At 46.2% G+C, this 27,167-nt stretch overlaps 1 protein-coding gene across 7 annotated transcripts in view; it reads left to right on the top strand.

Annotated features, from left to right (window-relative positions):
- AKAP13 (A-kinase anchoring protein 13) overlaps window positions 1-27,167 on the top strand; it is a 314,908-nt gene that overhangs the window by 113,985 nt on the left and 173,756 nt on the right. For 6 of the 7 annotated variants that reach the window (XM_065906801.1, XM_065906802.1, XM_065906803.1 and 3 more), the window contains exons 3-5: window positions 1,447-1,594; window positions 16,755-17,051; window positions 25,524-25,707. The exons of the other annotated variant lie outside the window; for it this stretch is intronic. In XM_065906801.1, the coding sequence (XP_065762873.1) occupies window positions 1,447-1,594; window positions 16,755-17,051; window positions 25,524-25,707 (629 nt within the window). The remainder of the gene's footprint in view (window positions 1-1,446; window positions 1,595-16,754; window positions 17,052-25,523; window positions 25,708-27,167) is intronic. 7 annotated transcript variants of the gene reach the window in all.

The raw sequence follows: 27,167 nt of genomic DNA on the forward strand, positions 1-27,167 counted from the left end.
GTAAGTAATGAGAATTCTCCCCTATTTAATGGTAGAATGGCCTGACTTTTTCTTAATTAGATTTTCCATAGCACATCATTAAAAATGTACACAACCTAAGCCTCAGTGCTTTAAAGTCCTTTGTTTATGGTTACCACATAAATTATATAATGTTTGGGAGAATGGTAATTAGGACTCTATTTCATAGAATAAATTTAATTTAGCCACTGGTCTCAGTTAAAAAAGATTAATCTATAAAAATTGCTGGAAGAGGGAATTCCCTGGCGGCCGCGTGGTTTGGGACTCAGCTTCCACTGCAGGGGGTGTGCATTCAGTTCCTGGTTGGGAAACTTAAGATCCCACATGTTGCGTGGTGTAGCCAAAAAAAAGTTGTTAGAAGATGATTGAAAATGATAGTTGCAGCCCCGTGAACCATAGCCCACCAGGCTCCTCTGTCCATGGGATTCTCCAGGCAAGAATACTGGAGTGGGTAGTCCTTCCCTTCTCCAGGGGATCTTCCCGACCCAGGGATCGACCCCAATTCTCCTGCATTGCAGACAGATTCTTTACCAGGAAGAAGATAATCAGCAAGTGAAGGATGAAGATGTCTTAACTTCTAAATAGTTGCAGAGTCACAGGCAGAGTTACTGGGATTAGATTTATGGCTTGATGGAGGGGGTGGGATAAAGAAGAACAGCAATTCCAGATGGTCCGGAAACACACATTGCTGGAAAAGCAACCCTCCCATCCTCACAGGTTGAGAGTCTTATCCTAGGCTGAGTGGTGAATGTGTTTCAAGAGTTCTCACATGTTAGTTGTAAGAAGAGAAGGTATTATCTCCATTTATACAGTCAAGAAAACTGAGATTTAGAGGATTTAAGTAAAACCTTTTTAGATGGAGTTTAAACCCAGATTGGTCTTGAGCCCAGGTCCTTTGCACTCTACTGCTTCCAGGCCAGCTCTTCAGAGGCACTCCGTATTTACTGGAGAATGGGTGGACTTGGCATGACTCGTGGGATGTAGAGTTTAGAGAGTTACTGCGGCAAAGAGAACACAGAGGTTAAAGAGCATTCGAAGTATATGGATGTAGCTGTTTAATGTACTTCCTCCGTCCTCTCTGCCTTATTTTTAGATCTTCCTGGAATTTTTACAGAGCTTTTTAAGGGAGCCGTTTTATGTTCTTTTCAAAAATTTTCCAAGTAAATATCCCAATATCTTGTTGGTTTACTTGTTTTTCTCATCACCTCCACTAAAATGTAAGCTGAAAGAAGACAGATTGTTTCGTATCCTCAATGCCTAGACCACTTCCCGGCACATTAAGGGCTCAGTCAGTGTTTGTATAAACTTGCTAGAATGGGTGCAGTTTCTGTGATACATTGATTTCCCTTTCAGTTTGATGTTTTGTAAAAATCAGCTCCCCAGGAGAACCTTACTAATGCAAACCTGCTGTCTCTCCACCTTTCCTAGGGCGACTGTGTTGTCACTGTACTGCTCGCGGAAGAGGACAAAGTTGAAGATGATGTAGTTTTTTACTTGGTGTTTTCGGGTTCCACCCTCCACCATTGTACAAGTACCCGGAAGGTCAGTTCTAACACGCTGGAGACCATCGCTCCTGGTAAGTGTTTGAACACAGTCTTCATCCGCCTTTGTTTATTCTGTGTTCTCGCATAGAGTGATAGGAAGAACCAATCAGGGTGATGAAACTGCAGTTGCATTTTTGTTTTAAATACACTTCATTTTGTTCATTTCTTGCTTGTTGCACAAAACCTGAGCCTGACTAAAAATAATTGAAATAGAATGGTGTCATAAATTAGAAGACCGTCGTTAAGATCAAGAAAAATTTTAATTTATTGGAATGTTGAAGCAAAGTAAAATACATTTAAAAGATAAAAATTCATGCGGTCACTGTGTGTGACTACAATTTTGATTCTGACTTTCATTTTGGCAAAAGCAAAGGTAAAATGCGATTGCTAATACATTCCTTCGTATCTGTGAGGGGAAGAGTGTAAAAACCAAAGTTCCCCCAAATTAACAGATTATCGTTCATGGTGAGATGAATACTTAATCACTGTTGCATTTATCCATTTAATGGAATTAAAAGGAAACTGTTTACTTGTTAAAAATCCTTTGCAAAGTCATTATATCATTGCTAATTCCACCAGAAACGGCTTTTGACTGATTCCAGGCATCTAAAGGTATACTGATTTGTGTTTGGAAATGAACTTATTCTGTCTTTCCTCAACCTTGCTTCAAAGTTAATAATTGGTTAAATCTCATCTGAGTACAAAAGAGGGGACATTTAGGGGGAAACCCATAAAAAGTGTTGACAGCTGAACCATTTGCTTTCAGAGAACAAAATGGATTCCGTTCTTCTGGGAACTTTTCCTGTCTTCAGTGTTTTTATGTAACATCGATTCCACTTTTGTTGAAATAGATCATGTTAAAAAACCGCCAGTTTTTGGTTGCTGCTGTGCCGTTTTACATAACCTGACTTCACTTCTGATGCTTGCCAGGTCCTAGAAGTTATACCACATTCACAAACTGAGATTCTGACAGTTAAAAGCTGTATTTATCCTCCTCCTTGACAAAAGTGATTTTGAAAATACAGAATTTAAAGGTTTTGGCAGTTCCGATGTATATTCTCCCTCAAACTTTTAGGGATGGGAGATTGAGGAAGTTCAGGAGATTGTTTTTTCTTTCTCCCAAAGAGTGTTACCTATCCTCCTTTGTAACTTAGAGCTCCAGTCACCTTGTTCCTGTGATGGATGTCATGTCAGAGGGTCTGATCTGGAACCTGCAGTCTGCTGAGCAGGAGCTATCCAGGGTCGCCCCTGCTAGACACATCTTCTGTGTGCGTGGCAGTGAGCAACAGCCCCTCAGCTGGGTATTAGAGACTCAATCGGAGCCTGACTGCGCTCTTATTAGGAAAGCAATGAGGATAACCTTTATAAACTTACTTTTCCTCCTGATTTAGAAGTACTGTATCAGTTTGTGTGTTTGTGGATGTGTAGATGTATAGATGTGTGTGTGTGTGTTTATAGGTAGATAAGATAGCAAGAAAACCTGCAAGCAGATACCAGGAGAATGGGCTTCCCTGGTGGCTCAGACGGTAAAGAATACACCTGCAGTGCCAGAGACCCAGGTTCGATCCCTGGGTTGGGAAGATCCCCTGGAGAAGAGAATGGCAACCCACTCCAGTTTTCTTGCCTGGAGAATCCCCATGGACAGAGGAGGGGTGGGCTACAGTCCATTGGGTCGCAAAGAGTCGGACACGACCGAGCGACTCACCCAGAGGAGGGACAGCTGTTAGGACCTAGCCCTGTGTCCTCGATGCCGCCCTCAGCCACAGCAGGGTCCAGCCTCTTGGGGGAGAGGGCTGTGCCTGGCGGGCCTGATAGCTTCAGTGTGAAGGTGCTAAGTTAGTGTGGGCTGCAAGTGGTTACTGCCTTCGGTTCACAGATCCATAGTATCATATGACAGCCAAGCGCTCAAAGTTCTTACCAGATCCTTGTATATTGTCCCCAGCCTACTTTTTTGACTTCAGTTTCCATTCCCCCCCTTGCCTCTGGGCTGCCACCTCTGTAATAGGTCTCAGGACCCCTTCTTTCCCAGCCCCACCCATCGCTGGGTGTCCTTTTGTACCAGTCGGCTCTGGGTACCCTCGTTCTGCTGGCTCCAGCCCGCCAGAATGGATATTGTATTCTGCCCTTTCTCCCTAATTTGATCCAAATCCTTAATACCTTCCTGACCCCTTTGCTTGGAGTTTGGAGTCCCAGTGCCTGGCCTCTCCTAGTTTGCCTCTAAGCAGCTCTCCTCCCCTCCAAATATGATCTTACCTAGTGTCATCTTCTCTCAACTTGTCCCCTCTGCTCCCTGCTGGCCTGCATATTCTGCAGCCTGCCTGATTCAATCAGGCTGCTGCATGAAGCCCTTAATCCCAGCAGAGGTGACAAAGGGTTCCAGTCCTTTAAGACCCCGTGGTCCGAGCAGGCAGAATGAAGAGCGAGGCACCGCCTGAGCCTTGGGTGTCTGTGCAGGGGTCCCAGGGAGCCTCCCTCCTTGGTGGAGGAGGACCTCTGTTAGCTACTGAAGCGGCAAAGACTTCTGAGTGGATCTCATCGCTCTGGTCATCAGGCGTGTGGTTTTTCCTCTTCTCTTGTCTTTTTCAGCTGCTGTTGTCCAGACTGGCTCAGCAACTGTTGTGGAGGAGTGAGGAGACACAGGCAGATTTGGGGGTTCATAGGCTAATTTTGAATTTCTTGTTTATATTACAGAGTTAATATTTTCGTGAAGAAGTAAACGGCCTTAAATCTGCCTTGGGGGACTTCTTTGACTTGTTTCTTATTTTCCTTGAGGTCTTTACTCAGATAATCACCTTCTCAGTTGAGGCCTTTCCTGTCCACTTTATAAAAGTTTACCTTCTCCTTTATGTATTTAAAAAACCTGCCTCCTTTACACACCCCCTGCCCCTTTTGATGCTTTACTTTTCTCCACTGCACTGATCAACTTCCCACTCGTTGACACATGTGATTTATTTTCTGCTTGCCTCTGCTGGAGCGTCAGCTTCACCAGGGCGTGGATTCGTGTCTGTCATGTTCTCTGGTGCCACTTGATGGGACCACTTGGGTTTTTACCATGTTGAAACTCATCCTGGTTCTCAGAAACTGCCCTGCTAGAAAGGTTGTACATACATGTGTACACACACACACACACACACACACACACACACACACACACACACACCCCACTTGGGTTTTTACCATGTTGAAACTCATCCTGGTTCTCAGAAACTGCCCTGCTAGAAAGGTTGTACATACATGTGTACACACACACACACACACACACACACACACACACCCCACTTGGGTTTTTACCATGTTGAAACTCATCCTGGTTCTCAGAAACTGCCCTGCTAGAAAGGTTGTACATACATGTGTACACACACACACACAGACACACACACACACACACCCCACTTGGGTTTTTACCATGTTGAAACTCATCCTGGTTCTCAGAAACTGCCCTGCTAGAAAGGTTGTACATACATGTGTACACACACACACACACACACACACACACACACACACACACACACACACACCCCACTTGGGTTTTTACCATGTTGAAACTCATCCTGGTTCTCAGAAACTGCCCTGCTAGAAAGGTTGTACATACATGTGTACACACACACACACACACACACACACACACACACACACACACACACACACACACACACACCCCACTTGGGTTTTTACCATGTTGAAACTCATCCTGGTTCTCAGAAACTGCCCTGCTAGAAAGGTTGTACATACATGTGTACACACACACACACACACACACACACACACACACACCCCACTTGGGTTTTTACCATGTTGAAACTCATCCTGGTTCTCAGAAACTGCCCTGCTAGAAAGGTTGTACATACATGTGTACACACACACACACACACACACACACACACACACACACCCCACTTGGGTTTTTACCATGTTGAAACTCATCCTGGTTCTCAGAAACTGCCCTGCTAGAAAGGTTGTACATACATGTGTACACACACACACACCCCACTTGGGTTTTTACCATGTTGAAACTCATCCTGGTTCTCAGAAACTGCCCTGCTAGAAAGGTTGTACATACATGTGTACACACACACACACACACACACACACACACCTTTCTTTTGCAAACTGCCAGAGGACTCTCTGGCTTCTTGAGCTGCTTTCTTGTCTGGGGGCAGGAGCCTGTGTTACACACACACACACACACACACACACACACACACACCTTTCTTTTGCAAACACACACACACACACACACACCTTTCTTTTGCAAACACACACACACACACACACCCCTTTCTTTTGCAAACACACACACACACACCCCCACCCCTTTCTTTTGCAAACTGCCAGAGGACTCTCTGGCTTCTTGAGCTGCTTTCTTGTCTGGGGGCAGGAGCCTGTGTTTTCTGTCCAGAGCTGCATCTGATGATTTCTGTGTGTCCTATTGATGGCCTCCGATTTTGTGCGGAGCGCAGCGTCAGATTAGCCACGATTCCTTGTGGCGAGTCCGCACCTGCCTTGTGCGTCCTGGTTAGAGGGGGATGCGCATGGTCTGGTTAGAGGGGAATGCGCATGTGCGTCCTGGGTAGAGGGGGTCGCGCATGGTCCGGCCTGTCCGCTGCAGCTGCTGTTGGGGCGTCCCCCCCCGCCCCCCCGCTGTGTGGGGCTCACCCTCGGGTCCTAGTCGTCCGCCTGACCATGGAAGAACGAGAGCTTTGTGTCTGCAAATGTCAAGTTTCACCCAGCTTGCTGGCTCTGATTTTTCTTGGAGTCCTCCGTGTGTTTCACTGTCACTGTTGTGTAATATTTTAGTTTTCACGAAAACGAGATGATTGATTGACCTTTCTAAGACAGCTACTCCTTGATGTTCATTCATCTGTGACCTTTTATGATTTTGGTGGGTAAAGAGATGAGACATTTCTTGATAGTCCCTGAAAAAAAGCTCTTTGACTCCAGATAGTGAGATTAGAGTCCATCGCCTCCCCCCAACATTTTTTCATATTTTCTCACTTATTGGCTTCTCTGATGATAAACTTAATAATGAATTGTATATGTATGTTTAGTTTATAAAGAAATTGTAAAGGCATTTTCTTGCCTTATCATCATAGACAAGCTGTAGACATGATACAGTCCCCCCTTTTTAAAAAATGAAATTATGTTAAGAGTAGCAACATCTTGGGACAGTTAACTGGAGCCTTAGAGACATTATCTGCCTTTAAATTGTTTGACTGTTTTAAAGTGCATGTGTAATTTTTAACATATATGGTAATTTTTAAGAGAAACATATGAAGACTTTGGAAATACTGTCCTCTCTTTTGAAAGTAAAGCTGTCTTTGTGCTAATTAACGCTAGACAAAAAAAGTTTTCTAGTATAAGATTACATTCAAAATACCTATGAAATTGACTAGTTTAAGAATATAATTTGCTGTGAAACATATGTCTAAAGACAAAAGGTGTTGCCTTTGTAATAAATAAAAATAAAATACCTCTATTCTTTTCTCTTCATATAAAACAAATCCAACCCCAATCCCATTTTAACAAAACAGTGATTCTTCTTGTGGGATGAGGTGGAGATGTTTTCTTTAAAAGGCTGTAAGATGAGTAAGTAATATAAAGAAATCTGAGTACCCGCTGAAGGTAATTCTGGGGGGATATGAGGTACTGTCCTGTACTCATTTTTATTAATTAAATGTGAAGGTAGACCAAGCAAACAGGAACTGCAGGATGGAAAATGAGGCAGGGTATTCAGTGGGTGAATCCTTGTGAAAGGCTTTGGTGCAGAATCTCTCATAACATGAAATCCTAGCATCACCCCGCATGTCTGTCATTTGCTTTTAGAATTCACAGCAAAGGTTCTTGTTTGACAGGAAAATAGCAAACATTCCTTGACCCAGAATTTGACTCAGCTCTTTGGTATCTTTCCCTTCTTTCTCACTTATCAGGGGAAGATACTATATAAAGCAAATTTGTTTTTGAAAGGAAAGAAAAAAGTACATCTGCCACGATCAGAAGTCCTTGGGGGCTTAATTAAAAAATCTTTGCTTACAGCCGAGGTCTCAGCAGGTAACCTGCAGTGAAAGCACCGTGTCTCTCAGTTCCTGTGAACCAAGGCTCTGTATCTGCCAGTAGACGTCCCGAGGTCTCCAGATAACACTTGAGAAGTGCTAGGCTTTTCCTGGCCCAATCAGAGATGCCCTCGTGCTCTGCCAAAGTAATCAGTTGCTTTCTCATTGGACGTTTTCTAAGTCTCCCTATCCTAAAGTACTCCTCCTACAAGGCTATCTCTAGACAGACGTGATTTTATATTTTAAAAGACTTAAATTTCTGTCCCAGTGCTAATCAGTATACGTGGCTACCTTTGGGGAGGACCAGGGGACGGAAGCTGTGTGCTCTCTGGTGTCCAGGTGAAATGCCTGTGTGGACCTTGCACCATCTCGAGCTATGGGCACAGCACTCGGATGGAGTTCACGTGTCACCGTGGGGCCAGTGTCCGCCCAGCGGGGTGAGAGTTGGTTCTCAGGTGGTTTAAAAAAATTTTTTTAACTCTTTTTCCAAAAAAAAAAAAAAATTATAACTTTGCTTATTTATTTTTAGCTGTGCTGGGGCTTTGTTGCTCCGAAGACTTTCTCTAGTTGGGGTGAGCGGGGGCTACTCGTTGTGGAGTGCAGACTCAGTAGTTGGGGCACACAGGCTTAGTTGCTCTGCAGCACGTGGGATCTTCCTGGACCAGGGGTGGAACCCACATCTCCTGCATCAGCAGGCGGATTCTTTACCACTGAGCCACCAGGAAAGTGCCCACTTCCCCGATCTTACTCTTCACATATAAAGCCCAGATATAACATACAGTATTAAAATTTCATGGGGTGGGGATGTCAGACACAGAGAAATGTCCAGAGAAGCTGCTTGGGAGATGTCAGTGACTAGAAGATTGGAGTAATAAGCTAGATTATAGTTCATCAGATTTTTAGTGTCAGTCCGGCCCTTTCTCCCCCCAGGTGTACGTGATTCCTGGGCCTGCTGTTTCTCCCCTTCTCCTTAAATGCTTCTCTACACATGTACAGAGATCTTTAGCAACTATATGTAAATTTGCACATTTACTGTTAGACCACTGAAAACTAGCAGTCGGTACATGCTTCAGCAGATAGTCCTCACTCCTGTTAGTGTCTGAAGACCAAAAATTTCCTTTAACTGTGTAACCAGTCCAGAGCAAAGAAAAAGACACAAAAATTTCAAATACTTTGCCAAAGTGAAGTAGTAAAGTGTATTATTTTTGTCTTTTCCGCCACTGACTCTTTGTCATAGGAAATGACCGAGTGGGTCTGGGCTTGGCTGGCCCAGCGAGCACTCCAGGGTTCCCTTTTGTTGGCGCGCGGGCAAAACAAAGTCCCGATTGTTTCATCCTCAAAAGAGAAGGCCCGGATGGGATGTGTGCCACTTTTAGCCTAATAGGAAATGAAGTAATTGTTGGGTCATGCTTAAGCACTTTTGTTTATCTGTAGCACCATTTCGTTGCCATGGATACAGGTGCTTCGTACAGTGATAAGGAGCCTGCGGAAAAGCTCGCTGACCTCAGGAGCACAACACCTCATGACCTCTGAGCTCAAAAAAAGGGTTAGATGCTTTTAAGAGGACCACGAGCGGTTAAATTTTTGTTTCCCGCCAGGTGCTCCCGGTTGTATGTTGTTCTTTCTTCATTCTTCCCCCTTTATATTTTCATTTCTCCAGTGTGTCAGGGGCAGCGTTCAGCTCAGAAGCTGTGTTGGGCTTATGTGGAAGCTCTTGGTACAGTAAGAGAGACCTGTTTGCCTTGAGTCACCTGAATTAGGAGCATTTTAAGGAGAGTGAAAAAGCTGGCTTAAAACTCAACATTCAAAAAAATGACCATCATGGCATCTGTTCCCATCATTTCATGGCAAATAGATGGGGAAACAATGGAAACAGTGACAGATTTTATTTTCTCGGGCTCCAAAATCACTACAGCCAGTGACTGCAGCCATGAAATTAAAAGATGCTTGCTCCTTGGGAAGAAAAGATATGACCAACCTAGATAGCATTTTAAAAAAAGCAGAGACATTACTTTGCTGACAAAGATCCCTCTAGTCAGAGCTGTAGTTTTTCCAGTAGTCATGTGTGGATGTGAGAATTGGACTGTAAAGAAAGCTGAGTGCCGAAGAATTGATGCTTTTGAACTGTGGTGTTGGAGAAGACTCTTGAGAGTCCCTTTGACTGCAAGGAGATCAAACCAGTTAATACTAAAGTAAATCAACCCTGAATATTCATTAGAAGGGCTGATGGTGAAGCTGAAGCTCTAATATTTTGGCCCCCTGAGGCGAAGAGTCAACTCACTGGGAAAGACCCTGATGCTGCGAAAGATTGAGGGCAGGAGGAGAAGGGGACGACCGAGGTTGAGATGGTTGGATGGCATCACTGACTCAACGGACCTGAGTTTGAGCAAACTGCTGGAGATAGTGAGAGACAGGGAGGCCTGGCGTGCTGCAGTTCATGGGGTTGCAAAGAGTTGGATACAACTTAGGGACTGAACACCAACAGTAGCTGACAGTGTTAAAATGACTTTAACTACCGGCAGTATTAGACCCCTGTCTCTGTAGGTGCTTGCGTGTATACGGCCATCTCAAACGTGGTACTCTCTGACTCTCCCCCTAGTTGTTCGTCTCCTTCCTGACCTCTTAGAATTCACTCAGGACCGGTCGGACCTCTCCCAGCCCATGATTTACTCCATACTTCTGATGTAAACCTTATCAAACCTGACGGTGCGTTATATTCAGAAGTCAGTGTAAAAAAAAAGAAAACAATGGAATTGAGGTTCAGGCCTTGTTTCTTTAACAGTCTCTCTCTCTTCTTCCCCTCTCTCAATTCTTTGGAGGTCTTTCCCTCAGAAGAGTCTCAGTAGAATTTCCAGTACTTCCCCCCTCTTTGAAAGGACTTGTGATTTTTCTTTCCTCTCTCAGTTACCAGGAACTTGAGTGGAAGGAAAAACGCCACGGAACTAGTCAAAAACCTTGTTACCCTTCTTTATGCTGCAGCTTCTGTTTTCTGGTGAAAAGGAGTTAAATTGTGGTCATTATGTCACATTGGATATGGCTTCCCGTCCCATCCCTTCTTTTGCCACGAAGATGTGGACATTGTTAATACCTTGTGTTTTGTGTGTACAAAGGCAGGCCTAAGTTAATGGCCCCTGAAAATAGTTGAATCTTTAGAGCTAATTTGTGGTAGTAAGATATTTTATGTGGGTAGGTGCAGTGATTTCAGTTTTATTAATGGGTCCTTATTATTATATAGCCTTTGCTTTTGAAAAATGTTTTTTTCCCCTATGTATACTTTATCTGAAAGGTCATAGGGATTAAAAACCAATTCAGTGAACCACTTGAGCCTAATAGAAAAGGCGAATGTGAGAGGGTAGCCTTGCCAGCCTTGCAGGGTGGCTTTCCAGACATAGGGGAGGCCCTTGGTTCGTGCTCCCAGCTGACTGAGAGTTTGGTGAAGACTGGGCCAGGAAGGCCTCCGTTCTCCTTAACCCTCGGCGCCTATAGTCATGCGAAGCAGATTCCAGCTATATGGCACATTTTGCTTAGCACGATTCAGTGTCTCCTTCAGATTGTGAATTCATGTCTGAAGGGAGAATGTTGGGCACACAGTTGGATGACTTATGAATTTCTGTCTCATGGCCTTTTCTGACATTCTGCCTCCTCTGTTCCACAGTTTTGTTCCACGTGAATAGAGCAGACCGTAGTGTGCCCCCACACCCATCCACCTTCTAACAGCTAAAGCAGCACAAAGAATCAGGCGTGCTTCTGCTGCTCAGCTCACGCGCGCGCACACACGGACACACACCCTCTTAAACTTTCTATTCCTGCCCCCTTTGTTGTCCCCACCCTATTAGCCAAGTAAACAGCCCTTTTAGCAGCTTTAGATTTCTGTGCAGATCCATGACTTCTGCACTTTCCAATTTGGGATTACGTGGGTATTGCTTCGCCGTGGCCTTTGGCTGTGAGAGAGTGTGTGTGCACCTGCGTGTGCCTGTGCAGGGGAGTGTGAGAGGACGTTGAAGACCTGGACGGTGGCCTGGCCCCTGTATACACAGGAGGTGACTTCACAGAGCAGCGCTGATGTTTACCGTAGTGACGGTGTGACACCTTTGCCCAGGCTTGGGGAAGGAGATGGGTGAGAAAGCTGGGTGGGGCAGTGGGTATTATTACTGTAGGTTAGGTTAGTGTAAGATCTCTGCTTAAAGTGTGTTTAAAGGTAGAATTCAATTTCGATCCCACATTATTCACATTCTCATCATGGAATTGTAAAACCTCAAATTTTAGCTTTTATTGACATTTATTCATAGTTACCTCGAAGGACCGAAGGACCGTCAGGAGTTTTAAAATGAGCTTTGTTGTTGGTCTTTAGTCACTGAGTCTTTGTCCAACTCTGTTGCGACCCCCTGCCAGGCTCCTTTGTGGATGGGATTTCCCAGGCGAGAATACTGTAGGGGGTTGCCATTTCTCCAGGGCATCTTCCCAACCCAGGGATGGAACCCACATCTCCTGCATTGGCAGGTGGGTTCTTTTACTGCTGAGCCACCAAGGAAGCATGTATATGTGCATACAGCCTGTGTGTGTATGTTTACATGTAGCCTATGTGTGTGTATTATATGTATGTGTATATATATGTGCACACACACACATAATAGTTCTCTTTAAAAAAGAAAAATAACCTTGAAGGGCTAAGCGTGAGCCACCTGGGAAGCCCTGAATAAATGGGAAATGCTGTTATTACTGGTGAGATTCGTGAGTGAGAACCATCACATTGTTCAGGTCCAGTTGCCTCTCAGTATTTGCAGGGGGCTGGGTTCCAGGAGCCCCACAGATAACAGGATCCGGAGATGCTCTGGTCCCTTCGTCCACCCTCCCTGTCCATGGTTCCATCAGCTAACCATGGATCGTAAGTATAGTAGCACATACATGTGGGGGAAAATCCACATTATCAGTGTACCCATGCAGTTCAAACCTGTCTTGTTAAAGGGTCAGCTATAGTTATTCTTACAGAAATAGGTATTGTCTATTTAATTTGGAAATGAAATGAGGCTGTGTGTATGTTGTTTGGGGTGATAAGTATAAAAGCATTTGAAAGGAGTCTTCTAAATTTTAGGTCTTCACTTTCAAGACGAGGGTACTCTGTAGATTTAAAAGTGTTAGAGAGGTTATCGTTTATCTCAGGCCACACAGTCTAGGAAGTAAGAAACTAGGTTTAAACCTAGGCCTGTCCCCACACGAAGCATCTAGAAGTAGCCTAATTAGTCATCTTACCGACATACTCTCTTACAGCGGTTATTCCATCCTTTGGACTCTGCTTCCATTTTTATGTTTTGAAACTGTTTCCTACTCCTGGGACCTGAGTTTCTGTCTCCTCGCCTTCTGCCTGGTAAAAACCCCCAGACTGGTACAGCCGGAGGCGCCCTAGCGCCTGCAGAGGCTGCTCACTTATGCTGTATGTGAAGAGGCAGAGCTGGCCTGAGGTCAGGCAGCGTAGGAGTCCCACAGCCAGGATTTGAGCCTGGAGTTTTCCTTACTTCCCCATTGGTTCTTCCACGGTAGCATCATTTCCTCTTCAAGCCTTCTTGTCTCTGTGAGTCTTGGTGTCGAGGCAGACGTGAGAGCAAGGAAACTTGGGTTCAGATTATAATTCTACCACTTGTAGGAGCCTTAGAACTTTGGGCCAGATATTTAACCTTTTTGTGCCTTGATTTCCTGTCTGACAAATGGGGATTATAGTAGTACCTACCGCTTAGGGTTGTGATGAGCGTTAAATGGGCTGTTATTTGGAAAGCACTGAGAATGTTGCCTGGAACAGAGATTGTTAGCGATAGTGATCGTTGTTATCACTGCTACTGGTGATAGAGGTAGGAAGGAAGGATGGGGCCCGACGGGGCGTCTTGAGTGCTGAGGGTTGCAGTGAAGAACCTCTGGGGTTGGAGAGTTGGGAGCAGGACACCTATCAGAAAAGTCCAGTGTTTAAGACTTCCTCTTCCAATGCAGAGGGATCCCTGGTCGGTGAGTTAAGACCCCACATGCCTCACAGCCAAAAAACCCAAAACATAAACAGAAGTAACAGTGTAACAGATTCAATAAAGACTTTCCAAATGGGGTGGTGTGGGAGGCCCTTAACTGCCACCTTTCACCCACAGTGTGAAATTGTGAAATGCACTGGTTCTCGCCCTTGAGTGGCATGGTTTGTGTCTCTTTAAACCTCTGGAGGGCTTAGATACCTGTGATTAGCTGCTGCTGTGGAGTGGGGGTGTGTGTGTGTGTGTGTGTGTGTGTGTGTGTGTGTGTGTGTGTGTGTGTGTGTGTGTGTGTGTGTGTGTGTGTGTGTGTGTGTGTGTGTGTGTCTCTTCTACTCACAGTGTCGTGTGTGTGTGTGTGTGTGTGTGTGTGTGTGTGTCTCTTCTACTCACAGTGTCGTGTGTGTGTGTGTGTGTGTGTCTCTTCTACTCACAGTGTCCTGTGTGTGTGTGTGTGTGTGTGTGTGTGTGTGTGTGTGTCTTCTACTCACAGTGTCCTGAGCTTGGTAGACGTCCAGATAGATATTAGTAATTCTTTTTTCCCCTCTGAAAAAATTGAACCTGGGCCTGAGCCGTGAAAGCACCGAGTCCTAACCACTGGACCGCCAGGGAACTCCCCAGATGTTAGTTGTTAAATGTAACAGAACAGTTTCAAAGAAATATTTTCTGCCAGGAAAACCACCCGAACTGTAACTACCCGAACCAGCTGATTTGTTCCTGCTGAAGTTGTCTTATATAATTAGGCTGGCTGCCCTCCAAAGAAAGATGAATATCCGCCCCCCCCCCCAATTTCATTTTGTGTAATAGATGTACATTCAGCGTATTTGTTGACTTGAAATGCATACCTGAGTATACATAAACACCACGCGCCTGCGGGCAGAGGATGCTTGACTCCCACAGCCTTTCTAGAAGGAATTCAGCTGGGAAGGCAGTGGGAGCAACTGGTGGAGTTATGCATTTGTGTGGAGACTGATTTCCGAGGTTCGTGAGCCTGTTCGTCTGGCTTTAATAGTCATACTGGCCTGAAATTCCAAGTATAGGGTGGGCTCCTTGCAGACAGGGACATAACTGTCACTGTTACTTTATATATAAGCGATGCTTTACCGAACTCTAACCCCGTGATGTTCAGCATCAGACCTGGTAGATTCTGCTTCATGGTTGTGTGAATTTGGGCAGTTTATCTCTTGAAGTCTCAGTTTGCTTGTCCGTAACATGAGGACAGTACACACCATATAAGTTTGTTTTGTTGAAAAAATGACACATCAGATGCCTGGTGTGCCATAGGTTCTTGGTTAGTCAGTACTTGTTCCCATCCTTAGATTACACACCAGTGAGAGGCTTTTCGTCACAAAGGAAAGCCTTTAAAGAGGCTCCTGGGGGGAAAGGGACTTCCCTGGTGGCTCAGATGGTGAAGAATCTGCCTGCAGTGCCAGGAGACCCAGGTTCGATCCCTGGGTTGGGAAGATCCCCTGGAGAAGGGAATGGCTACCCTCTGCAGTGTTTTTGCTTTGGAGAATCCCGTGGACGGAGGGGCCTGATGGACTGCAGTCCAGGGGGTCACAGAGTCGGACTCGACTAAGCAGCTAACACACACACGGTGGGGGTGGGGGACGTATTTACTTCTCCTGTCGGTCGCACAGGGGAAAAAAATGAGTGTTTTCTCTTTCAAAGACAGCAGAAAGCTTAGTTTGCTCTGCGGGTGGGAAGCCTCTGTTGGCTGCGCCTGTGGTCTGGGGAGTGGCACTCAGACCCTCCAGCTCATCCAGAAGCCAGGAAGGGCTCTGGGTGTGGGTGGTCCCTGGGTGCCTGGCCCTCAGGTGCCTGCAGTTCCATAGGCAGCGCACCAGGGGGCGCAGCTCACACAGAAACACCAACTCCAGTTTCTTTTCTCATCAGAAAGATATTTATGGAAGAAATGATGATGTTAAGAACATAGTTCCAACCAGCTGAGATCAGTGCCCGAAGGTGGAGCAAAAGTGTGTTTTGATGAATACATTCTGCATCTTGGAAATGCATATCATTGTGAGGCTGAAAACCCCAGGGAAGATCGGATTTTCCAGGAATGCCTCCCTGTGGGAACAGCGCTCACACCTTCCCAGTCTAGACGCCAGTGGAGCGCTCTGGGGTGGCGGGTAGCTTGCTGCCTGATGTCACAACTCCTGCAGTCTCTGCCCCTCTGGGCAGTGGGCACCGTGGTCTCTGGCCCCGGCATTGCATCATCCCTGTGCAAACCAGGCGATTTCTTTGAAGTTCTCTTTGCATTACAGGAAAGAATGGGCATCTCAGAGCAAAAGTTACTTTCTCCGCCTTGAATTGCTTCACAATAGTAAAGTGAAATCGGATCGCCTGTTTCGTGCTTGCTCAGTCACTTCAGTTGTGTCCGATTCTTTGCCATCTTATGGACCATGCCCTGCCAGGCTCTGTCCATGGGGCGCTGGGGCCCCAGTCCAGTTCCTGCCGGGTAACTCGTGGAAGTGACTTTTTCCCTGCAGGGTTTCCAGATCCAGGGTAGCTCAGGAGCCTTCCCATTGGACGCTAAGCCTCATTGCAAGCTCCTTGAGCTTTCATTCTTTAATTTGTTCAAGAACAAATTAATGTATTTTGAGATTTTCAAAGACTGTTAATGCCAAACATTATGCTGCCAGCATGGTGGCAGCTGGAATGCAAACTTTATCTGTTATCTGGTAGGGGAACCGGGGCTTCCCAGGTGGCTCAGTGGTAAAGTACCTGCCTGCCGATGCAGGAGACAAGGAGACGCGGTTTCAATCTCTGGGTCGGGAAGATCCCCTGGAGAAGGTAATGGCTACTCACTCCAGTATTCTTGCCTGGAGAAATCGCATGGACAGAGGAGCCTGGTGGGCTACAGTCCATGGGGTTGCAGACAATCAGACATGACTGATGGACTGAACAACAGCAGGGGAACCAATCGATATTTGCAAATAGCACTTGTGAAAAACGAATTAGAGATGGAGTTGTGCGAAGTGTGGAAGATTGCTGTCAGAGCTTGGGGGAAGGAGGGGGTTCCTTTCAGGAGGGGGAGCATGTATGTCAGGCAGGAAGAGCTGAGATTCCTGCCACCGCCCCATCCTTCAGGAGGAGGGCTCTGATCTGTCTTCCTGCTGTCTGTGTCTCCTTAGGTCATGACTGCTGCGAGACAGTGAAGGTGCTGCTCTGCGCTTCCAAAGAGGGCCTGCCGGTGTTCGTGGTGGCGGAAGAGGACTTCCAGTTCATCCAGGACGAGGCCTACGATGCAGCCCAGTTCCTGGCCACCAGCGCCGGCAACCAGCAGGCCCTGAACTTCACCCGTTTCCTAGATCGCTCAGGACCCCCGTCCACAGACGTGAACTCCCTCGATGAGAAAGTCGCCCTGGCCTTCAGGCACCTGAAGCTGCCAGCGGAGTGGAATGTGTTGGGGACAGACGCAACCTCACACGGTAAGGACCTCGGATGACCCGCAGCCTTTGAGCTTGGGATTCGTTGGTTTTGGCTGGGGCTGCTTTCCTGTGGGCATGATCTCCCGTCTCCCACGGTGGCTGCGTAGACTGTGCCGTTACAGGAGCAGTGTGGCCTCAGTGGCCTCCTGGGTCCTCCTGCTGAGCTGTCAGGCCTGTTCTTGCCGGGAGATGACCCCGCAGAGCGCTCACAGCGGCAGCTGTCAGAGGGCGGCTCCTTGGCCTTCCGTGGCCCGGACTTCACACCTGATCTCCCGTGTGTGAGCGAGGCCCGTCCTTCATGGGGAGGGCAGCAGAGGAACGTTTGACACTTGTTGCTAAAGATCAAAGACAGGATTTTCGTTCTTGTATTCTCAAGGTCTCTAGGGAGTCCACGAGGTTGGAAGAAGGAAAAGACGGGAGTCATCAGGAGGGGTGCGCAGGGGAGCGAACCGAGACCTGGGACGCTCTCCCCAGGTTTCTAGCCAGAGTGCGCTCACTCATCTGCTCTCTCTACCTGTTAGAGTTCATGGAAGGCGGGGCTCCACCTTTTAAAAAGCAGTGATGTAGCAGGTGTCTACATATGTTCCTCTTTTTCTGATGGGGATTTCCTGTGTCGTTATTCTTGTGGTAAATGACACCTATTAGATGTTGTGAATGTGTGTGTCTGTCCACTCACACACATCTGATGAAGCGGCATATACCTGGAGTCCAGCGAACAGCGTCATCTTTCCCTCCTGAGTGCAGATCTAATGGAGAGATTTAGGAGATACACAGAGATCAGAGTGTTTCCTCTGTTCCTGACAGAAACTGAATGGAAAGGCTGACTTCAGTCGGCTTGCCGGAAGGGGTTGCTTATCCTCTCGACTCTGATCTCTGGAAGGACAGGGCAGTCACAGGACCGCCCTGCAGTGTTCTCGACTTCGGTTATTGCCTTATGAAGGGGTCGCGCAGAAGGCCCCGGCCCTCCCGCAGGCAAGTAGCCCCTGACTGAGGAGGAGCGCTCAGCGGGGCTGAACGGGAGGGCGCTCAGGTCCCTGCTCTCTAGACCCATCAGATAGCGGTGGTGTTCTCATGGATGAAGGGCAGCCAGGTTTTGCTAGCTTTGGTTCTCTTAGACCCACTGAATTTAACCACTGGGGCGATGGCCAGCTGCAGGAAGGGGCCCCCACTGTCAGGGGCTTCCTGTCAAGATAAGACGGGGCACTCCTGCCAGGTAAAATACAAAAGGAACCTTGGATATGCAAATGAAGGGAAAACGCATTTATCCTTTTCCTTTTTAGCAGTGTCTAAGAAACCTCTGCTTCACTGAGATCTAGAGATCAGAAGATTTGCCGTTATACAGGACAGTGGGCACTTTGCCAGAAACCTAGTGTTCCGACATTTCTAGCGCCTGCTGTTCCCCCTCCCCAGTGTTGATCTGTTTGTTGATTGATTGATGGCTCTGGGTCTTCATCGTTTTGTGTGGGCTTTCCCTCCTCGAGAGGAGGGGCTCCTCCTCGTGGTGCTCTGTGGGCGTCTCTGCAGTGGGCGTCTCACTGCGAACACGGGCTCCAGCTAAGCTTCAGTCATCGCAGCATACAGGCTCCGTGGCCGTGGCTCACGGGATCAGGGATCGAACCCCTGACCCCTGCATTGCAGGAGGATTCTTATCCCCTGCTCCACCAGGGAAGTCCACTCCTGCTGTTTCTGTGTTGTGGTTGGAATGATGATTCTGGAAAAAAAAAAAGAGGAATGATTGTTCTGGTTGCCATTCATAAATCAGTATCAAGAAGGGTTGCATTAGTTATTTATGGGGCTAAAAGTTGTTTTGTGAGGTTTTACTTTGTCTTGTTTAAAGAAGGCACAGGAATTGGGTAGTTTATTCATGTCACCTGGTTAAAAAGAACTGTAGGAAAAGCACCGGTCTGAGATGTTAGACATATCCTTCCCTTCTCTGGGTCTTAGCATCTCTGTCTTTAATAGGAAGCTTGCCAGATTTAATAGTTTTATGGTCTTTCCATGTACTTCTTAAGTTTCTTTTGTACAGGAAGGCTAACTCAAATTTGGACACTTAAGGAAATGCCTGAAAACCACAATAAGGCACTGTTACACATTTTTAGGAAGGCCAAAATAAAAAATACCAGGCACTGGCAGAGGATGCAAAACAATGTATCTCATACCTTGCTGGAATTGAGCCACTTTAGGAAACAGTTTGGCAGTCTCCTATAAAGTTTAATTTATTATGTGACCTAGCATTCCCACTTTTTGCGTCTTGTCCTAGAAAAATGAAAAGTTACATTTACCTAAAGAAATCTTCGCCCTAATGTACCTATATCAGCATTATTTATAATCACCCCAAGCGAGAAACAACCCATGTCTCCCTCACTAGGTGACTGTACAGACTATGGTACAGTCATACAATGGAATACTACTCAGCAATAGAAAGGAGCAGTCTGTTGACATGTGCAAGAACCTGAATGCATTTTAAATGTTTTGCACTAAGAAGTCAGTTTCCAAAGTTACTATGTGACTCAAGTTTATATGGTACTCTAGAAAGGGCCCTGGAGAAGGGAAGAGTCCCAGAAGAGTCAACTAAACAACAAACAAAGCATCAGTGACAGGTCCTTGCTTATTGTTGGGTGGAGGTGGGTTTAGTCGCTCAGTGGTGTCCAGCTCTTTTCTGATCCTGTGGACTGTAGCCCACCAGGCTCCTCTGTCCGTGGGATTTCCCAGGCAATAATACTGGAGTGGTTGCCATTCACTGCTCCAGGGGATCATCCTGACCCAGGGATTGAACCTGGGTCTCCTGCACATCTCCTGCTTTGCAGGTGGATTCTTTACTGCTTGAGCCACCAGGGAAGGGGGAGAAATGCAAAGAAACAGTCTGCTTAGAGCAGAGAGTTGCACATCAGATGCTTTTTGAAAGATGTTTAAAGGAAGAAGGTAAGTCAGCTTGGTGCCTGGGGCAATCACGCAGCTAAATAGAGCACTTGTTACATAACTGGACTGTTTCCAATTGAAAGCTGGGTGTTTACAGGTGTTCCAGCCTAATACTTGTACAAAGGAGTCAGGGAAGATTTATGGTTAATTCTCCCTCTCTAATCGTTTAGATGCAGTGCTTTTAAACTTTTTTTCCTCAGGTCACTAACTCCTTTCGAATTAGCTCCGATTTCTCTGGAGGGAAAAATACACATAGGAACCTACCTGCAAAATTTTACATATTGTTTCAGGAGTCAATCTCCCTGAACCACAGGCGTGAACATGACATTAAGAACTCTTGGCTTTAGCAGGGAACTCAAACCGGGACTCTGTAACAACCTAGGGGGTGGGATGGGGAGGGAGGTTCAAGAGAGAGGGGACATATGTATACTTATGGCTGATTCATGTTGATGTTTGGCAGAAACCAACATAATAGTGTAAAGCAATTATCCTTCAATTTAAAATAAATTAAAAACAATAAAAGAACTCTTGGCTTAGGCTTGATATCATAAAGTGGAAAAAGCATAGGCTGCAGGGTCAATTTGTTAATATCCTGGCTTCATTGCAAGAGTTTGTGTAGAATACTTAATCTGTTTCTCAATTTCTTCATCTCTAAAATGGAGGAAAAGATATCCTGGAGTGTGTGCTAGTTTGCAGGCTTTTTAAAAATTTATTATTATTTAAAAAAAATTTTTTTTTTTTTTTTTTTTTTTTTTAAATTTTGGATATGCTGGGCTCCCTAGCTGTGGCATCTGGGCTCTAAAGCACGCAGGTTTGGTAGTTGTGATATGCAGGCTTCTGCAGTTGCAGCACATAGGGTTAGTTCCCCGGCAGCATATAGGATCTTAGTTCCCCGACTGGGGATCGAATTCATGTCCCCTGCATTGCAGGGTGCATTCTTAACCAGTGGACCATCAGGGAAGTTCCAGGCTCTTCATTTTTAGTATGCCATGACCAGTATCCAGTAACCTTTTGGACAAAACAGTGATGAACTCTGATGCGGGAAAGCAGCATGTTCTACAAAAGGACTTAAAAAAAAAAGACCCTCTGAAGCAGAATGAGATTTTTTTTGAGCTTATTTCTAAAGTCTTTCTTTACGCATACATCATCAAGAGGGAGTTTGTCCATTTTATCCTCCTCAATGTTCTTTAATGCCTAGTTACATGAAGCACTGGACTTTTTTTGCCTTAGTTCTGCCTTAAAGGCAAATAATACAGGTTCATCTGGGTGGAGGGTGAATGGTGGGGTGGGAGTATCTTCCCTCTGAGCTACCAAGTTTCACTGAGCTGTCTCAGGTTTTCAGCACCTCTGTGGTTAGTGAAAGGATGAACGAAGATGGTTTTTCCCCTGAAAGCCCCTCGCACAGTAGCGGTCAGCATAAGTTTCTGGTAACAGAAGGTGGGCCTTGAAAGCCCTGCTCTGAAGAAAGCAAAGAGGAGCACGGTCCTGGGGGACAGCCACATTCTTTCTTAGTCATGGTGTTGTATAACTAACCGAGAAGCTTTGATCGTCTCTGGGGCAGAGAGGTGTGCGGTGGAGAGAAGGATGAGACAGGTTTAAGCCAGTTCGCACTAAACACAGCCATTGCGTTCTCAGTTCTTTGTATCTGGTGTTTGGTTAGTGAAACCACAGTGGTAATCATTTGGGCTTTTAATTCCCGTACCTTTTCCAGATTGTTTGATAGCTTTCCATGGAATTTTCACTTAGCTACACTCACTAGAATTTTTGTATATTTTCACCTATTCATAGCTGCTAAAAAAGAAAATAAGCTAGTAAACATATTTTATAATATATAATAGTAATCTACAGGACTGACTCCAAGACAAGTGCTTCCTCATTATCGAGCACTTTAGCTCCAAAAGGTTTTATTGCCTCTCAGACCTTGACTCTGTCACAAGGTTGCAAGTGGCGTTTTTCCAAATGCCCACTTCTCACATGGGCCTGCTGTTGCCCATAGTGGCGTGAGGATTCCTGCGTCATGCTGGACCTGAGGTTTATTCGAGAAGGAGACCAGAACAGTCGGAGGAACGGAGACTTTGGAGTCTCCCAGATACACATTCAAAGCGCACTGCGAGCAGGCTGGCTCAGTGCGGTAGGAGAAGCACATGTAGCCTTGGATCACCGTTTTGTTCACAGAATTCAGAGCCCTTTGCTTAGACAGAAAATCCGGTGACTTGAAAAGATGCAGACATCTCTCACGAGGACTGGGCACAGCCCATTTCTCTGCCGAGCTGAGTGTGAGGGAGGCTTCCAGCACTTGAGCAGGTAGGAAGCAAGACGCTTCCTCCTGCCTTCTCCATGGGAAGCTGGGCCCAGGCCCACAGAGCGATTTTTTTTTCCAGTTGAAAATAGTTAAACAGGAAAATTAACCAACCAGCATAAGGCCCTTGAAATAACAGTGAAACAGAAGGGGAATGGAGAAGGGTCATGAGTATTCAGATGGGACCCTCTCTAATTTTCATGAAAAAACCTAAGAAAAATTCAGAAGAGCTTTATCATTTGTCCTTTAAGAGATTGAAGAAGTCAGACCTGTTATAAAATCAGAGAAGGAAGCAATGAGGGAGAAAAAATAAGTTTAATGATTGTGTTAATCAGGGTTGACCAGAGAACCAGAACCGGTAGGAAGATAAGTATTAAGATTTATTTCAGGGAATGGCTTGCACAGTTGTAGGGACTTAGCTAAGCAAGTCCAAAATTTGGAGGGCGAGAGCAAAAGAGAAGATTGGGGCAAGCTCCAGCCCACCAGCGTGAGCCAAGGCTGTCCTCCTTGGACAGGAGGGCAGGTCCTGCGCTGCATGGACTCCATGGCCACAGGCTGACACCGTCCTCTTCCGGCAGGGTTTCTTCTCTCTCCAGGGGAGTCTCAGCTCTGTCTTTAAAGCCTTCCAGCTGGTTCAGTTAGGCCTTCCCAGATTAGCCAGGATAATCTTCCTTATTAAATCAACTGATCAGGCCCTTTAATTACATCTGCAGAAAAGCCATCACAATGAGGGCAAAGATGGAAGGGAGTTGTCTTAAATGATGCAAGGACAACCAGAAAGCCATAGCATAATTAAATTCAGACTGGGGACAAAGGACCCAATTGACATCAGAGGAAATGCAGTTAGTGATCTGAACAACAAAGTTGAGCAGCTCTCAAGGTTACAGAGAAAACACAAAGATCGCAAGAGAGAAAAAAGTAGAACAGAGGCCAATTCTAAATTGTAGATACTCTGGATTTTAAACTGAGATGAAAGCAACAAAAGCAATGATGAAAGCGTGTGTACTTTTGGAGGAAAACGAGAGAAGGTGCTTCTTAAGCTACAGCATGAGAATGCTTGTGTGATTGTTTGATTTTTTTTTTTTTTTTTTTTTTTTTTTTACAAAAAGAGATGGGATGGAGTAATGGAGAGGGATTGGTTTCTAGATTCAAGACAGAAGCATCTTCAGATCTTGCTGATTTTTGCTGTGGGCCGTTATTAACCTGTCTTCATCCACAGAAAGAGGATAACGAGGCCTCATAGGGTTATTGTGAGAATGGAAAGAGTGAATACAAAGCACCCAGCCCAGTGCATGGCATTGAGCAGCCTTCACCAGATATTACTGTTCTTGTTACCTGTTGATCGCAGAGAGGAGGCGACCTAAAAGCAGACGTGGCACCTGCTCCTAAGGACTGTAGGATGAGATTTGGGGTCCTCCAGGTGCTGGAATCAGGGTGCCAGCTTCAAGCAGCTGTATTGCCTTGTTATTGGAACTCTGCCTTTTGAAGGCTGAGCTGACTCAGAGCAAGTGAGGGATGAGGAAGACTGGGGGTGCAGAAGAACTGCTTTAAGGAGGTGCCGTCCAGTGGGGCCGGATTAACCAGTCTGTAAAAAGTCACGAGCTCCCCGGCAGTGCCTTGTTCGCTTTTTTGTATTTGGTAAGGGTGTCAGTGCCTGTGAACAAGTGCAAGGCACAAGTCACGTGGTGATACTTGATCTTTTCTGAAAATTCTTTCCGTCCTTTCTTCTGGCCTGGCCACCTGCTCCGAGTTGTTTATTCACATTGGCACCCCCACGTGCGCTGGTTCCTTCCGTAGTGTTGATGTCTTTCCAGCCTTATGCCTCTGCCACCATTTATAAACCATTTAGTGTGCTGAGTTCTGTAAGGACAGTGTAAAATATGGAAGACGGTTTTTGCCTCCCAGGAAACTTACCCCGGCAATAAGGAGACTAGACTAAGGCACGTGTGACATTAGAAGACAGCGCAGTTCCCGTACAGTTGCAGAGTTGCGATGCGTTTATTCTTAACCGCTCACATCTGAAGCATCAGGGACTTAAATGTAAGGGGAAGACACTGGAGTCCAAGAAGGGTGAGCCTGTCCGGTGGGGTAAGTCGAGTCCTCCGGGAAGCTTTGGAGAAAGAGATGTTAGTGCAGCTGAAGGGATGAAAGCAGGCACAACCCCAGGGAACCATTCCCATTCTGGACTCTTGAGTGGTACTCCCTGGGGTCAGGTAAGCCCAGCCTCATCATTCCAAGTCAGACGAGGCGTAGAGGGTTGCCAGCGAACCTGGATTGTGATTGGAGGTCAGGAGGGACAGAGCAGAGAGCGGGGAAGGGCAGGAACGCAACATCACTGAACACCGGCTGCACCGTCACCTGGCAGGCGTCTCGCCCACCCCTCTGAGCTGTTATTGCTGCCGTGGGAGCAGAGGTGGTGGTACCAGGCTTCAGGGAGGCGGGGAGGGGAGCTCAGAGAGCTGAAACGGGTTGTGTCCAGTCGCACGGACGGTAAATGCCAAATGGGAACCCAGGTTTGTCTGATTCCAAAGTCCTTCCTCACTCTGCCACTTTCAGAGTGACTCTGTACCAAGAAGGGCCTTCGCTTCAGGTCAAACAGGTACATATTTTTCCTTCTGAAATTGTTAGCCTATCATCTTGGAGTCGGTCTGTCTTATTATGCCTGAAGATGCATTTCTTTCTTAAACAAACAACAAGAAAAAGCTGCCACTGCCAGCAATTTGATTTGGCCTTCATGTGGGAGAATAAAAAGACCTGTGTGTACTTAACAAGCAGAACCTGTTTTTAGTGTTTAACTAGCCAACTTCTCTCTGGGTGATATATTTTTTTAAAGTAATTATACTTTTTGATACACCCATCTAAGCCCCAACAGCTATTCCCCTTGGAACCTGATCCCCAAGTAGCAAGGCTGCAGTCACTTCTTAAATTTTTTCTGTCTGTCTCACTCCCTCCCCTCCCATATGTGTGCAGTCACCCTTGACGTCTGCATTAAATCAGAACATAGAAATGGTTCCTCTTTTGTAGGACTGTCTCCTGTAGGAGATTTGGCCTCTCACCCTTTTTTCTAGCTTCGTTTTGTCTTTGAGAGCTGATTCTACTTGGCCACGATAAAATTGTTCATGCTGTATGTTGAGGCTTAATGGCACGCTGTCAGGGGCTTGGAGGCAGTGGCGTTGACCTGAGCCATCCTTTTGTTCTTTTGATCTGGGTTTTCATGTTCTCCTCCCTATCTTCCTCTTGTCGGCTGTCTGCAGATGGTGGCCCCCGGGAGACGTTGATGCATTTCGCCGTGCGGCTGGGGCTGCTGAGGCTGACGTGGTTGCTGCTGCAGAAGCCAGGTGGCCGCGGGGCTCTGAGCATCCACAACCAGGAAGGAGCGACACCTGTGAGCCTGGCCTTGGAGCGGGGTTATCACAAGCTGCACCGGCTCCTGACCGAGTAAGTGCGTTTCCTCCTTCTGGGCCCCGGCCCCGCCCCGATTCTCAGTAACCCCGCCCACGTGGCATCTCCAGCCTTCCCTGGGAACTAAACCCTCAGCTGTGAGCCTTGCCTTGCGCTGGAGGTCGGTAAGCTTGCTCCTGCTCAGCCCTTCATTGTCTGAGAGGAACGCGCGTAAGTCACCTTCCCTCTTCTTCCCTTTCCTCAGCTTTCTCTGCCCTCACTGTTTCTTGCCTCTTAAATTTTATTGAAGACGCAGATCTAAGTCTGGTCTGCAGGGGTAGCACTCTATGACCAGGGTATCCAGTTTTCCCCAACCTAGTCCAAGAGGGGACAGTTTTTCTGTGCCATGTACTTTTTTCCCCTGGTATGTCTTTAAGACTTGAAAGAGTTAACCCGAAACAAATACTTTACATAATTGCATATAGAAAGTATGCTGAACCACTAAGTTTTGGTTTGAATGTGATTTCTATAAGTAAAATTGAGAGCAGTGGTCTCTTCCTGCGAGGAGCAGCAAGAACCGCCGAGTTGTCCTGGAAACGTGCTGCCGGAAGTCCTGTCTGTGTGTTTGTGGGTCCGGTTGTTACACATTCTGACTCTTCAGAGAGTGCTTGGAAGGAAGGCCGTTCGTCAAAACATTCAAAGAGTTCTTCCTTTTTTCTTGAGTGAATAGAAAAGTAAATGCTTTAGGACAGCCAACACTTTTTTTTTTTTTTAACTTCTTATTTTGTATTGGGATATCACACAAAAACAGTTGTGATAGTTTCCGATGAACAGTGAAGGGACTCAGCCATCCATATACATGTATCCATTCTCCCCAGCCAGTACTTTTCTTTGGAGTATTTATAAAAGACAGGAAATGTCAACTATAATTTCTCTTACTTAATGTATTTTTTACTGCTTTATGATTATCACCATCTTTTCCACCGCATGAGCAAGACTCAATCCCATTGGATCTGTGTTCTTTGGCAATGGAGGGACCCTTGTAAATTACGTCAGTCTTTACAAATTCTCAGGTATTTTACCCATGTTAGGTTTGATTTAGTTGCCTTTTATTTTTTACTATTCTAAACTGTGCCTGTGTTGGGGGGGGGGGTAGTCTGGAAGGGCCCAGAAGAGATCTCAATGTAATGTAACTTTGTTATACAAAGGGGGGTGGGGGCTATTTGTTTCCCTTTACCTGCCCCGTGGTTATAATGTCCCCAGTCACTCCAAACAGGAGGTTCCTTGCAGAAAGCTTTCTGATGGGTGCCTCCGGTCCAGTGACAGCGGGAGGGGGCACACCTCATGTCAGATGAGCTGTGGATATTTGAGCTCTCCCGGGACCGTATTCCAGAGGGCAACGCATTCCGTTCCCTCGCACTTACCATCTGGCCAGAGACTGGATTCCTTCTGCTTGTCTGCCTCACGGCCGCTGGAAGACAGGTCTCATCCCAGAAGTTGAGACCATCAACTCCGTA

The sequence above is a fragment of the Muntiacus reevesi genome, chromosome 15, assembly GCF_963930625.1.
Source record: "Muntiacus reevesi chromosome 15, mMunRee1.1, whole genome shotgun sequence".
Taxonomy (NCBI): Eukaryota; Metazoa; Chordata; class Mammalia; order Artiodactyla; family Cervidae; genus Muntiacus; species Muntiacus reevesi.